General features: G+C 41.0%; 1 protein-coding gene across 1 annotated transcript in view; it reads left to right on the top strand.

The window, feature by feature from the left end:
* ints2 (integrator complex subunit 2) overlaps nucleotides 1-13407 on the top strand; it is a 154950-nt gene that overhangs the window by 18496 nt on the left and 123047 nt on the right. Inside the window, exon 9 of the mRNA XM_053515907.1 lies at nucleotides 2830-2955. Coding sequence (XP_053371882.1) covers nucleotides 2830-2955 — 126 coding nt within the window. The remainder of the gene's footprint in view (nucleotides 1-2829; nucleotides 2956-13407) is intronic.

The following is a 13407-nucleotide window of genomic DNA, read 5'->3' as shown; positions in this document are numbered from 1 at the left end:
AGAACCCAATAAATTATCACCACACATTTTACCACATTGACGCGTCTCAAACCCCACCCACCCGCCAACCTAAATAACAGCCCCGTCATCTAACCGACAATTAGAACCTGCGGTGCGAGACGAAGTAAGCTAAATTGAAAAGTTAAATTGAGAAAAAAAATCAGAACAGTAATAATATAAATGATAAACAAATTAAGTTTTCTAGAAAACACCTAACATATATGTTACTCGTTGACCCTTAAACATTAAATCAACATAGCTCCACAGTGGAGGGTTTCGAACAACATCCCAGAATATATAGAAAAGCAAAGGAACAGGTACCAAATGGGTTATGTTTAAGAGAAGAAAAGAAATGAAAAATGCACTTAACGACTGAGTGATCGCACTTATCTCAATTATGCAACTTCCTTAGAGCAGTCACTCTGATCCAAAGCAGTTTTCCGCGAACTTAATGGCCTTGTCTGGATCCGTGAAATAATGTTCCTTGCCATTGTATGTAACCTTTAATTTTGTTGGATACTGTAGACCATACTTGACACCTGGTTTGTCCTTCAACAATTTCCTTTCACGTTTGAAGATCGTGCAGCGTTTTACAACTGCTGGAGGGTAATCGGGGAAGATGTTGATTCATTGCCCTTTGAAAGTAACTTGCTGTATCCTGGCCGCTTTCTGCAGAATTTCTTCCATTTCGTGGGTGTAGTGTAGCCGAAGCACGAAAGCCCTCGGTGGTTCTTTATCTCCGGGACAGTTTCGCAATGCACGATCAACAAATGGCAGATTATCTAGCGATAATGCTTCCATCAGAAGTTGCGCCATAAAGTCCCTCGGTTTCATCCCGGACTCGGCCCCTTCTTTAATGTGTAGAACACGGATATTTTGTCTCCTATTATGCCCTTCAAGATCTGTACATTTGTCCGTTAGCTGCTCTATCACCTGATTAAGTCGGCCTACTTCTTGCTCTAGCTTAGTTACCGCATCCGAAGAAGCAGAAGCGTTAGTTTCCAGGCTTGCCAGTTAGGAAGCATGCTCATCCACTGCGATTTTAACCGCCGAAATTGCTGAGCTGGCCTCCTGTTAAAAGGCCCAAGTTCTCCTCGTATCGAAGTTGTTCAATTTTGGAGTCTATTATCTCCCCGATATCGGATTTAATTGAGTGTATTTCCGAGCGCAGAGAAGATATTGCGCTAATAATTGCTGCAGTACCCGCGTCCTGAGTATTTTCAGTTGCTATGTCTTCTGTAGCAGAGTCTGAGGCGGTCGCGGCCTGTTCCGCTGCTTTATTAGGCTTGGCTGGCATGTTTAACTACTAATATTCTAAACCAGCAACTCTGACAAGTCAAATGTAAATCAAAAACCTGTTGCATTTCTAATAATAAATGTATTCTATTGGATTCAATGCGGAGCTGTCAAAAAAAAACATGCTACCCGCTCATATTGAAACCGGAAGTCCCACCTCTGTAATTGTTAATGAAGGCTTCTGCACCAAATATTAAAATTTTTTGACTTACGTGATCAAATACCTATTTGACACAGTAATTTACAAATAAATTGTTACAAAATCATACAATGTGATTCCCGGATTTTTCTTTTTAGATTCTGTCTCTCACAGTGGAAATGTACCTATGCTGAAAATTGTAGACCCCTCCATGATTTCTAAGTAAGAGAACTTGCAAAATCACAGGGAGATCAAATACTTGTACATTACTGGTTACACCAATAGTAAGAAAATAACTATTTGTGTAACAGACTTTAGTCGATCGATGAGCAGTATGGGTGTTTCTAACGGTTTGGCACCCAGAGTGGATTAATTGCAAAGTTTAATCATAGTGTGAAATACAGTTTAATTGCTGCTGCATTTTCCTATATATAAGCATTTGTCCTGTTGTATATTTTGGGCATGCTTGAGTGAAATTTAGAATTCTGAATTCTTCTCAAACATTCCCAAAAACACTGTTTACCGCTGTTGGGCAAAAATAAATAAATACATGAATTAATAAAATAAAGGCAAAATACCAAAATCAATACCAGAACTAAAATCGTATTTTAACTATTTATTCATAACCCTTCTTTTATGAAACTTTGCATAATATTTATTATGAGCAAAAGGCACTGTTCCAGCCAAGGATGATGATTATTCCACTAACCGGACAGCCGCCCAACCTGACAACACTGTTTGCTCAACTTTGCACAAAATGGCAAGGTAAATTCTGATTGGGTGTTACTTTTACATTGTATCAATTACTTCTTCCTTTGAAAATTGAACTGCAACTGTGCCCTCATGTGGTGTACAAGTTAATAGATAGGTGAACTACAAATTGTTTAAAACAAACTAATTGGTCAGTACATTTTTAATCAGCAACTTTAGTTTGCAGTTGCTTTGGAAAGTGTTGAAATTGTCAAATTGTGGTGAAAAAAGTTTTTGCTCATAATATAAAACATATAAGTTTGTTTGTCAAGCACATATCGTCTTGACATGGGCTTCCACGGTTACTTCAATAAATATTGAGATAAATGTAAGCAGCTCTGGTTAAGGGTGTCTGTCAAATGCCATAAATGCTTCTGGAATGAGCTGACTAATCTCGATTGGTTATGTAACATATTATGAGAGGATAATTTGTATGTAAAAATGGAAGAGATCAGAAAGGTGCAAACACTTTTCATGGCACTGTGTTAAGTATAAAAGCATTGAATTAAAATGTAGATGCATACCTTATATCTTTAGACTATATGTAGTGTTCTGGAGTTGGAGCTAAAACACTATAACCAGAAGCCACGAATACATTCATAGCATGAATCATTAAATAGTGTTGTTCTTGTTCCCTCTTCTAGACCCACAGATGAGGAGGCTGAGCAGCTGCTCCAGCTAATGACCAGCCGCCCCCCTGCTACACCTGCTGGGGTCCGTTTTGTCTCACTGTCGTTTTGCAAATTACTTGCCTTCCCTACACTTGTAAGGTACTTATCATGCTTGATCGATTTATAATCGTTTTTCTGTTTTGCTTGGTCATGTGGTGTTTTTCTTAAGAATTTTAATTGTGTTATAATGACAGTCCATGGATAGTAATGGAATAATCACCATATTATGTGATGTTTATAAAATACACCATGATTTTCTATGCAGTGTTCACATGTTTCATCCATTTGTTCTCATGTTTACAGAGGACAGAGATACTTGCTGCTCAGTGAAATTTTAAACTATATTTGAAGTTAGTTTGTAATGTTTAAATGCTGGGCTTGGCTTTTAAGTGAGAAAATTAATGTTGTAAAGGACGGCTACGTTAAATTTTTAAACTTTTTTTAAAGGTTTAAAATTGTAATAAAATTATCGAATCAGGATATTTATAAAATCTTGGTACTTATAGAGCTGCAATTTTAATCAAATTGGCACCCAAGAGTCGTCATATTGTATCTGAAGGTGATTGATTCCTATCCATAACCAAGACATTTTTTTTTTTTTAACAAAAAGAGGTTGCTGTTGAGGTTGTTACATAAACAGCCAATTTGAAATTGTATTTTTACACACTTTGCAGATGTCGCAGTAAAGCACTTGTTTCCATTGCTTTTATTTATTACATTTTGACTTCTCTGAAAAAAGTACCCACTTGAAAATGGTGCTTCTACTACTCTGGGGGGTAAAAAAGATAAAAATAATTATCGCCTAACTCCCTCCAAACTCAAATCATAGATAATAAATGCATTTTATAGTGGGGATGCATCGGAACTTGGATATTTCTTAGGTTAATAATTTTTTAGGTGGATAATTTTTTTAGTTAATTGTATAAATAGGTTTCTAATAATTTTATCTAAAAAAAAAACAAAGTGGAACCTAAGTTTGCGAGCATAATTTATTCCGGAAGCATGCTTGTACACTTGTATATCAAAGCAAATTTCCCCATAGGAAATGATAAAAAAAAAAACTATTTTTTTTATATATAAAAATAATTAATACAAAATGTAAATGTAAAAATAAAAAAAAATTAACCTGAACAATAAATGCAGACAGAAGAGTTAGTGTTTGTGCCTATTTTCCTACTGGGCCACTGTGTGGGACCACACACACACACACACTAATGGAAACGCTGCTCCTTTAACAAGGAACATCTCTAATGTTTGCGTCTCTTGGGTACACGCACACATTAACAAACACTCCTGTAAAGTAAAAATAAAACAAATTAACTTGCACATGGTGAGCGAAGGAGGGAGGAGGCACACACTCTCTGACACTTCCGCGCATGCACGCTCACTAATGGAATCAGTGCTTTCTTACAGAAAGAGAGAGGAACTGGATCTTTAACTAGGAACTCCTCTAATGACACTTGGTTTTGCTACATGCGCGCGCACACGCATTATAATACAGTTCATATGCGTGTGTGAATATACGAGTGAAGCACGCACACTGAGATCAAGTATGGGAGACGATTACCCACAATGCATGCCACATAAAGTCCATAATATTCTGAACTTGTACATCAAGACTCGCTTGTTTATCAAGCCAAAATGTATAAAAGAACCACTGGAACCTGAAAAGGTTCCACTGTGATCTTACAATACAGTATATAATTGTATGTATTTCCATTTATTATGTTTATATTTTATGTGAAAGATTTTGATGCCCTTGGTTCGTTTAAGTATGCTTATATGGTGCCAGACTGCTCCTTTAGGCTTCAGCCATATATAGGTCACAAAAACCAAATTACAATTCATTTTATATTATTTAATTAACTTATGTAATGTATAGTATTTACTGTAAGGTAAAGTGTAGCAGCAATATTGGGCACAGGGTACCAGTAAAAAGATCCCATAATTGGTAAATGTGTCCAGTAGGATAATAAAAGTTTGTGACACACAACTTTGAAAAACCATGAAATGACCACACGCAAGTTATTACTTTAGGCTAGTGTTAGGTGTTGGATGCTGCCTCAAGTAATTTGTTGTGAAATTCTGGATTCTGTAGTACTTGCTTTTAAATGGCTGGTTGATTTAAGAGTATTTAGCTTCTTTCACACTGATGATGCCTTAAAAACACTAGAAATTCAACAATAAGCCGATTCAGTGTGTGCTTTCAGGGAGTGCATCAATATGCCGGTATTGGAGGAGCCATGGTGATTAACAAATTTCAAATTTTCAAATCAAATTCAAATTTTATTTGTCACATACACAGTCATACACAGTACGAAATGTAGTGAAATGCTTACACGACCGCCAGTGACCTTAAAAAGAGAATTAAAACTTATAAGTAATAAATATCAATATAAAAAATATGATAAAAAATTTAAATAAAAATTTAACTAGAAAAAATAGAACCTGAAAATAGAAATATATTGTATACATAGAACTATAATTTTGTGCAAGTATGCATAGAAAAAGTGACTTTGTGCAATGGTTATTAAAGTGACTTTGTGTAATGGTCCAGAATGTAAACGTGAACATGTAGTGTAGATGTGATGTGCGTGGAGTTGTCCATATTGTCCATGGATGTATAAAGATTGATTGATTGATTTTGAGAACTGTGAAAATATTTTGTTAGTTTTGCCTAGTGGTGTGGTTGAGAGACCTTATCGCCTGCAGGAAGAAGCTCCTCCTCAGTCTCTCTGTGTTGGCCCTCAGGGAGCGGAATCGCAGAAATTTCCCAGACCGCAACAGAGTAAACAGTCCATTGTTGGGATGGCTGAGGTCCTTCACGACCTTCCTGGCCTTGGTCCAGCACCGCTTGGTGTAGATTGAGTGCAGGTCAGGGAGCTCGATGCGGATGATGCGCTCAGCTGATCGCACCACCCTCTGTAGAGCTCGTCTGTCCTGCATGGTGCTGTTCCCGAACCAGGTCGTGATATTTCCCGTCAGGATGCTCTCTATGGTGCAGGAGTAGAAATTCCTGAGCACCTTGGAGGGCAGTCTAAAGTCTCTCAAGCGTCTGAGGTGGTACAGACGCTGCCGGGCCTTTTTTACCACGGTGTTGATGTGACAGGACCATGTCAGGTCCTGCGTGATGTGAACACCGAGGTATCTGAAGCTGTCCACTCTCTCCACTGGGCTCCTGTTGATGATGGGGGTCTGGTAGTTCCTCTCCTGCTTTGTACTGAAGTCCACTATCAGCTCCTTTGTCTTGCTGACGTTCAGGAGGAGATTGTTTCTCTGGCACCAGTTCTCCAGATTTCCAACCTCCTCCAGGTAGGCCGTCTCATCGTTGTTGGTGATCAGGCCCACCACGACAGTGTCGTCAGCAAACTTGACGTGGAGTTGGTAGTGGCCACGCAGTCAGAGGTGTACAGAGAGTACAGCAGGGGGCTCAGAACACAACCCTGGGGGGCTCCAGTACTGAGAGTGATGGAGGCTGAGACATGGCCGCCCATCCTTACTGCCTGTGGTCTGCCAGTCAGAAAATTGGAGATCCACTGACACATGGATGAGCTGAGTCCCAGGTGCTCCAGCTTGGTGGTGAGTGTGGAGGGAATTATGGTATTAAATGCAGAGCTGTAGTCGATGAAGAGCATTTTCACATAATTCCCCCTCCGAGTGTCCAGGTGAGTGAGAGATGTGTGGAGGAGATGTGAGATTGCATCGTCCGTGGAACGGTTTGGACGGTATGCAAACTGTAGTGGGTCCAGTGTGTCTGGTAGTGAAGAAATGATGAAGTCTCTGACCAGGCGTTCAAAGCACTTCATCACTACTGAAGTGAGGGCTACAGGGCGATAGTCATTGAGGGAAGCAGGATGAGGTTTCTTTGGGACTGGAACAATAATGGACTCTTTGAAGCATGTGGGGATCACCGACTGAGATAAAGAGATGTTGAATATCTCAGTGAACACAGGTGCTAGCTGGTCTGCGCAGGCTCTGAGAATGCGGCCTGAGATGCCATCTGGTCCTGCTGCTTTCCTGGTGTTCACTCTCTTGAAGGATCTCCTCACGTTGTGCTCGGTGATGATGAACGCGTCTTCCGGTGCTGGCAGTGACTTCCTGTCTGCAGCCATTAGCGCCGCTAGCATTAGCATCGCTAGCGTCTTTAGCTGCAGCCTCGAAGCGAGCATAGAAAGTGTTCAGCTCGTCTGCCAGAGTCACGTCTGCGTTTATCATACCGGATGTTGGTGCTTTATAATCCGTTATTGTCCTTAATCCCTGCCACAGGCTCCTACTCTGTTGAAGTTGTGACTCTAGTTTCCTCCCGTAGCGCTGCTTCACCTCTTTCACCGCCTTCCGGACGCTGTATGACGCAGCCTTGTATGGTTCCATGTCCCCCGACGCGAGTCCCGTGTTGTAGGCAGCGGTGCGAGATTTCAGAGCGTCGCGGATGGTTTTATCCACCCACGGCTTCTGGTTGGGAAACGTTTTAATAGCCTTTTTCTCCACGGTATCATCCGCTAGTTTCCCGATGAATCCCACAACCGCTTCCGTAAACACGCTGACGTCACCATCGGAGCTGTTTCTGAACATGTCCCAGTCTGCGTCATCGAGTGCGTCCTGTAACGCGGCCACCGATTGGTCCGTCCAGCGCGCGACCTCCCTCTGAACCGGAACTTCCTGTTTCAGCCTTTGTTTGTATTTTGGCATGAGGAAGATGGCGGCGTGGTCGGATTTACCAAACGGAGGGCGAGATTGTGCCTTGTAACCGTCCTTGACTGTGGTGTAGCAATGATCCAGTGTCCTTTCGCCCCTGGTGGGGCAGGTGATATGCTGATAAAAGTTCTGGGCAGCGTCCCGGTGTTGTTTGTTGCTGTGTGAGTGCCTCATGCAGCTCGCATAAGGCAGTGTCCGTGTCCGCTTGTGGTGGAATATAAACGGCGCTGATTATGACCGATGTAAACTCTCGAGGAAGGTAAAAAGGACGACACATAATGGACAGTAGCTCCAGAGTTGGTGTGCAGGAGCGTGTGAGAGGAACAACACTCGCGCTGTTGCACCAGCTGCTGTTCACCATTAAACACACGCCGCCTCCCCTTGACTTCCCCGAGTCCCGCGTCCTGTCCATGCAGTGAACCGAGAAGAACTCGGCCGGCTGGATGGCGTGGTCCGGCACCGCTGGGTTCAGCCATGTCTCGGTGAAGCAGAGGAGGTTGCAGTCCCGAATGTCTCTCTGGAACTTTATCCTGGCCCTGAGGTCATCGAGCTTGTTTTCCAGTGACTGGACGTTGGCGAGCAGGATGCTAGGCAGAGGTGTGCGGTGTGCACGGGCTCTCAGCCTGTTCCTGACGCCGACTCGTTTCCCTCGGGGCCGCCGCTTCGCGTCGCGTCCTTTGTTTTCCCTCAGGATCTCACTCGGCCAGCTCGGATCCGGAGTTAAAAACGTCGAATTGAGTACATTGTATACCAATAGAAACAAGAGTGTCTCTATCATAACTAATGTACTACATGGTGGTAATTTGACTGGTTTTAAAACGGTAAAAACTAACTTAAAGAACAAAAACAAAGAAAATCTGGTCGGAGCAGTCGTGACGGCAGCCGACCTCACCGGCGCCATCTTGAATTTGTTAACACAACAGGGTTGGCGTCTAATGTGTCATGTAACATCTGTTGGAAATACCTTGTATACTTTTGCTTTAAAAACTGTCTTGCCGATTCACTGTTTATTTTCCAATGATGAGGCACTTATGTAATGGTCACAGCCGAGAAAACATGTAGCCACTAGTCTGACCTGGAATTTGTATGCCTGGTTTCAAGATTATGTGCATTAGCAATTAGCAAAATCATGTGCAATATTATTTGGGTGATATCTTGGTCAAAAATATTGGTTTAAAAAATTTTAAGCATGAAAAAAAAAATGCCTAAATTAATGGATATAAATTAACATTAATTTGAAAACTTTTACTTTACACCTTTTTGAACATAATTTCCTAAAAAATCTAATTCGCAACATTCTGAAAACATTAACACTGGTAGCAAAGCAAATACATTTTTATATTTTTTAAAATGAATTATTAATAGTCATGCACAGTTACTTGAAGTTCTAAAATATTTATTTTTAATGTAATCGTTTAAAGTTTTTGGATTTGTCTCTTTACCGCAACCTTTCACAATTTACAACCATTTTATTGGAATGTAACCTTACTTTTTTTTCAAAATGACATGACAAACTTGGAAGAACATAATTTGTAGATTCTACAGATTTAAAATCTAAGTACTTTTTTCTATTAATTAAATTTACATCTTATGAATATCAGTTGTGGTAATAAAGTATAGGTTTCGGAAATAAGTTTAATTATTTCTGTATTGAGTACAGCTAAACCGTGAATTGCAAGCATAATTAGTCTGGAAGCATGCTTGTACATCATAGTCAATTTTCCCATAAGAAATAATGGAATCTCTGACGATTCGTTTCATAGCCCAAAAATATGAATATAAAAATATGCTCTGTAGGGAAATATCTTTAATAAGGAACCCCTCTAATGACACTTACCCATGCACACACTAAAGAAATCACTGCTTTCTGACAGAGACTTTGGAAACTGGATCTTTAACAAGAAACCTCTCCAATGACGCTTGCTTTACGCACGCGCAGAGACATGTGGTCACAATGTTATATCAAACAGTATATATAAGTGATGCACCCGCACTAAAACTGAGCGTGGAAGAAAATTAACCACAACCCCACAGCACGAGAGAGAACCATTGGCTCAGTATTGGTTATTATGTGACTCTCGGTGGAAAAAGTGCAATTGTACTACTTGTATATCAAGACCTCACTCGTTTAAGTTAAAATTTATTTACAATTTTCCTTGTCTTGTAAAACGTTAGTCTCAATCCAAGGTTCCACTTTATACTAGTACAGTGAAACCTTGGATTACGAGTAACGCGGTTAACGAGCATTGACGAGCAAAGAGTTTTAATACATTTGACTTGGTTTACGAGCATTGTCTTGGTTTATGAGCACAGAGTATCATGTATCACGCATGCGCTTCTTGATTTGACGCCGAGCTTCACGTGATCACAACTGAGCCAACGGTTTTTCTCTCTCTTGCGCAGCGGGTAATCACCTCCCCTGCTGGGTCTTAGTGCTCGTCTCTTACTGGTATAATCAACATCCGTGTGTGTGTTTTTGCGCTGCAGTGTGTTGTGTGCGTGCGTAGTTTGACACCGCGCCGGTTTACACACAAACACACACGCTCTGTCTTGCCTTTACTGTGTGTTATTGTTTGTGTGTGCGCGTTTTTTCTTTCTCTTGCACTGCAGAGTGCGTTATGCGTGTGCGTGCGCGTAATTTGACACAGCGCCGGTTCGCACACACACTCTTTCTCTTGTCGTTAGTGTGTCAGTGTTTGTGTGTGTTGTGTGAGCGCGCGTGTAATTTGATACCATGCCAGTTTACTCTCTCTTTCTTGCCTTTAATGTGCCTTTAAACACACACACAGCGCCTGTGCGCATAAATGGAAACACTTATCTGTCTGGATTTATTTTTACTTTTTTTAAGGTAACGTAGGTTACCCCACATGCCTAACATGCAGGTTAATTTGTTTTATTTTTACTGTAGATTTTGTTAATTATTTTTATGTATTTATTTTTTGGGGCTGAGGAACAAATTATTTTAATTTCCATTATTTCTTATGGGAAAATGTGCTTTGATTTACGAGTGTTTTGAAATACGAGCCTACTTCCGGAAGAATTATGCTCGTTAATCGGAGGTTCCACTGTATGAGATTTTGTACAAAAAAAAATATATATATATATATATATATATATATATATATATATATATATATATATATATTTATTAAATAAATATATATATTTTTTTTATATCATGCATTGAAGTTCAAAAGTTTGTGTAATGCTTAAAAAAACAAAAGTAAAAAAAAAACAAAAACAAAGAAAACAGAACTTGTCATATGTATATAAGTTTTTAACAACCATGCTACACAACATTTCCACAATAAAAGGGAGGAAAGTGGAACAATTAGAATACAAGGTGAAGAAGGTAGAGGAGTACAAGTACTTGGGATCAACAGTCTAGTGTAATGGAGAAAGTGGGAAAGAGGTAAATAAGCGAGGGCAGGCAGGTTGAAATGGGTGAAAAAAGGTGTTGGGAGTTCTGTGATAGAAAAAATATTGACTATCAAGGGGAAGATGTACAAGACAATAGTGAGACCGGCCATGCTGTGTGTCTTACTCCTGTCTCTTTCACTAAGAAAGAGACAGGAGTAAGAGCTAAAGATGTTGAAGTTCTCTTTGGTTGGCCAGATTAGGATGGTTTGGACATGTTCTGAAGAGGAAGCGTTGAGCATATTGGTAGGAAAATGTAGGACATGGAGCTGGCAGTCAGGAAGCAAAGAAGCAGGCCAAAGGGGAGGTATGTGGATGTAATAAATGAGATATGAAGCTAGTAGGTACAAGTGTTGAGGATGCAGAAGATGGGGAAAGGTGGAGAGAGAGAGATGATGAATCTACCTCTGTAGGTTTTTTTTTTTTTTTTTTTTTTTTTCCTAGAGTTCTTTCTTCTGTTCTCCTCGAGCAGTTCTGGGTTGCTGTATAATTATTCTCTGAACTTTGTTAATCTGTCCTTTGCTAAAGCTTTTTTTTCTCACTTGCTGACTGTTCCCTTTCAGGGGTCGCCACAGCGAATCATTTGCCTCCATCTAACCCTATCCTCTGCATCCTCTTCTCTTACACCAACTAACTTTATGTCCTCTCTCACTGCATTCATAAATCTCCTCTTTGGTCTTCCTCTAGACCTCCTGCCTGGCAGTTCCAACCTCAGCATCCTTCTACCAATATATTCACAATCTCTCCTCTGAACATGTCCAAACCACCTTAATCTGGCCTCTCTGACTTTATCTCCAAAACATCTAACGTGGGTTGTCCCTCTGATAAACTCACTCCTATCCATCCTTGTCACTCCCAAAGAGAACCGTAACATCTTCAGCTTTGCTACCTCCAACTCTGCCTCCTGTCTTTTTCAGCGCCACTGTCTCTAAGCCATAGAGCATTGCTGGTCTCACCACTGTCCTGTACACCTTTCCTTTCATTCTCGCTGATACTCTTTTATCGCACAACACTCCTGACACTTTTCTCCACCCATTCCAACCTGCCTGTACCCGCCTCTTCATCTCCTTTGAACACTCTCCATTGCTCTGGACCGTTGACCCTACGTACTTTAAATCCTGCACCTTCTTTACCTCTGCTCCCTGTAGCCTCACCGATCTTCTTGGGTCCCTCTCATTTACACACACATTCTGTCTTGCTGCGGCTAACCTTCATTCCTCTGCTTTCCAGAGCATACCTCTCCAAATTTTCCTCCACCTGTTCCCTGCTCTCGCTATAAAGCACAATGTCATCTGCCAACATCATAGTCCATGGAGACTCCTGTCTTACCTCATCTGTCATCCTGTCCATTACCAGAGCAAGCAAAATGGGGCTTAGAGCCGATCCTTGATGCAGACCCACCTCCACCTTGAACTCTTCTGTCACCCCTACAGCACATCTCACCACTGTCTTACAGCTCTCATACATGTCCTGCACCACTCTAACATACTTATCTGCCACTCCAGACCTTGTCATACAATACCACAGCTCCTCTCTTGGTACCCTGTCATACGCTTTTTATAAATTCAAAAAGACACAATGCAACTCTGTTACCTTCTCTGTACTTCTCTGCCAGCATCCTCACTGCATCTGATGTACTCTTTCTAGTCATAAAACCATATTGCTGCTCACAAATGCTCACCTCTGCCCTTAACCTAGCTTCCACTACCCTTTCCCACAGCTTCATTTTCTGGCTTATTAGCTTTATACCTCTATAATTGCCACAGCTTTGCACATCTCCCTTGTTCTTAAAAAATGGCACCAATACACTTCTCCTCCATTCCTCTGGAATCCTCTCACTCTCCAAGATCTTGTTAAACAAACTAGTCAGAAACTCTACTGCCACCTCTCCTAAACACCTCCACAGGTATGTCATCAGGACCAACAGCCTTTCCACTCTTCATCCTCGTCAACGCCCTCACCTTACCTCACTTCTACTAATATTTGCTACTTCCTGTTCCACAACAGTCACCTCTTCTACTCTTCGTTCTCTTTCATTTTCCTCATTCATCAACTCCTCAAAGTACTCCTTTCATCTTCCCATCACCCCCCTGGCATCTGTCAGTACATTTCCATCTCTATCTTTAATCACTCTAACCTGCTGCACATCCTTCCCATCTCTATCTCTCTGCCTTGCCAACCTATACAGTTCCACCTCTCCCTCCTTACTGTCTAGCCTAGCATACAAGTCCTCATATGCTCTTTGTTTGGCTTTTGCCATCTCTACCTTCACCTTACTCTGCATCTCCCTGTACTCCTGTCTACTCTCTTCAGTCCTCTGTGTCCCACTTCTTCCTAGCTAGCCTCTTTCCCTGTATACACTCCTGGACTTCCTCATTTTACCACCAAGTCTCCTTGTCCAATTTCCCCTTACCTGATGATACACCAAGTACCTGTCTC

This window comes from Clarias gariepinus, chromosome 17 (genome assembly GCF_024256425.1).
Source record: "Clarias gariepinus isolate MV-2021 ecotype Netherlands chromosome 17, CGAR_prim_01v2, whole genome shotgun sequence".
NCBI classification, from domain to species: Eukaryota; Metazoa; Chordata; class Actinopteri; order Siluriformes; family Clariidae; genus Clarias; species Clarias gariepinus.
The sequence above is the reverse complement of the archived record's forward strand: the minus strand, read 5'-3'. Positions and strand labels throughout refer to the sequence as shown.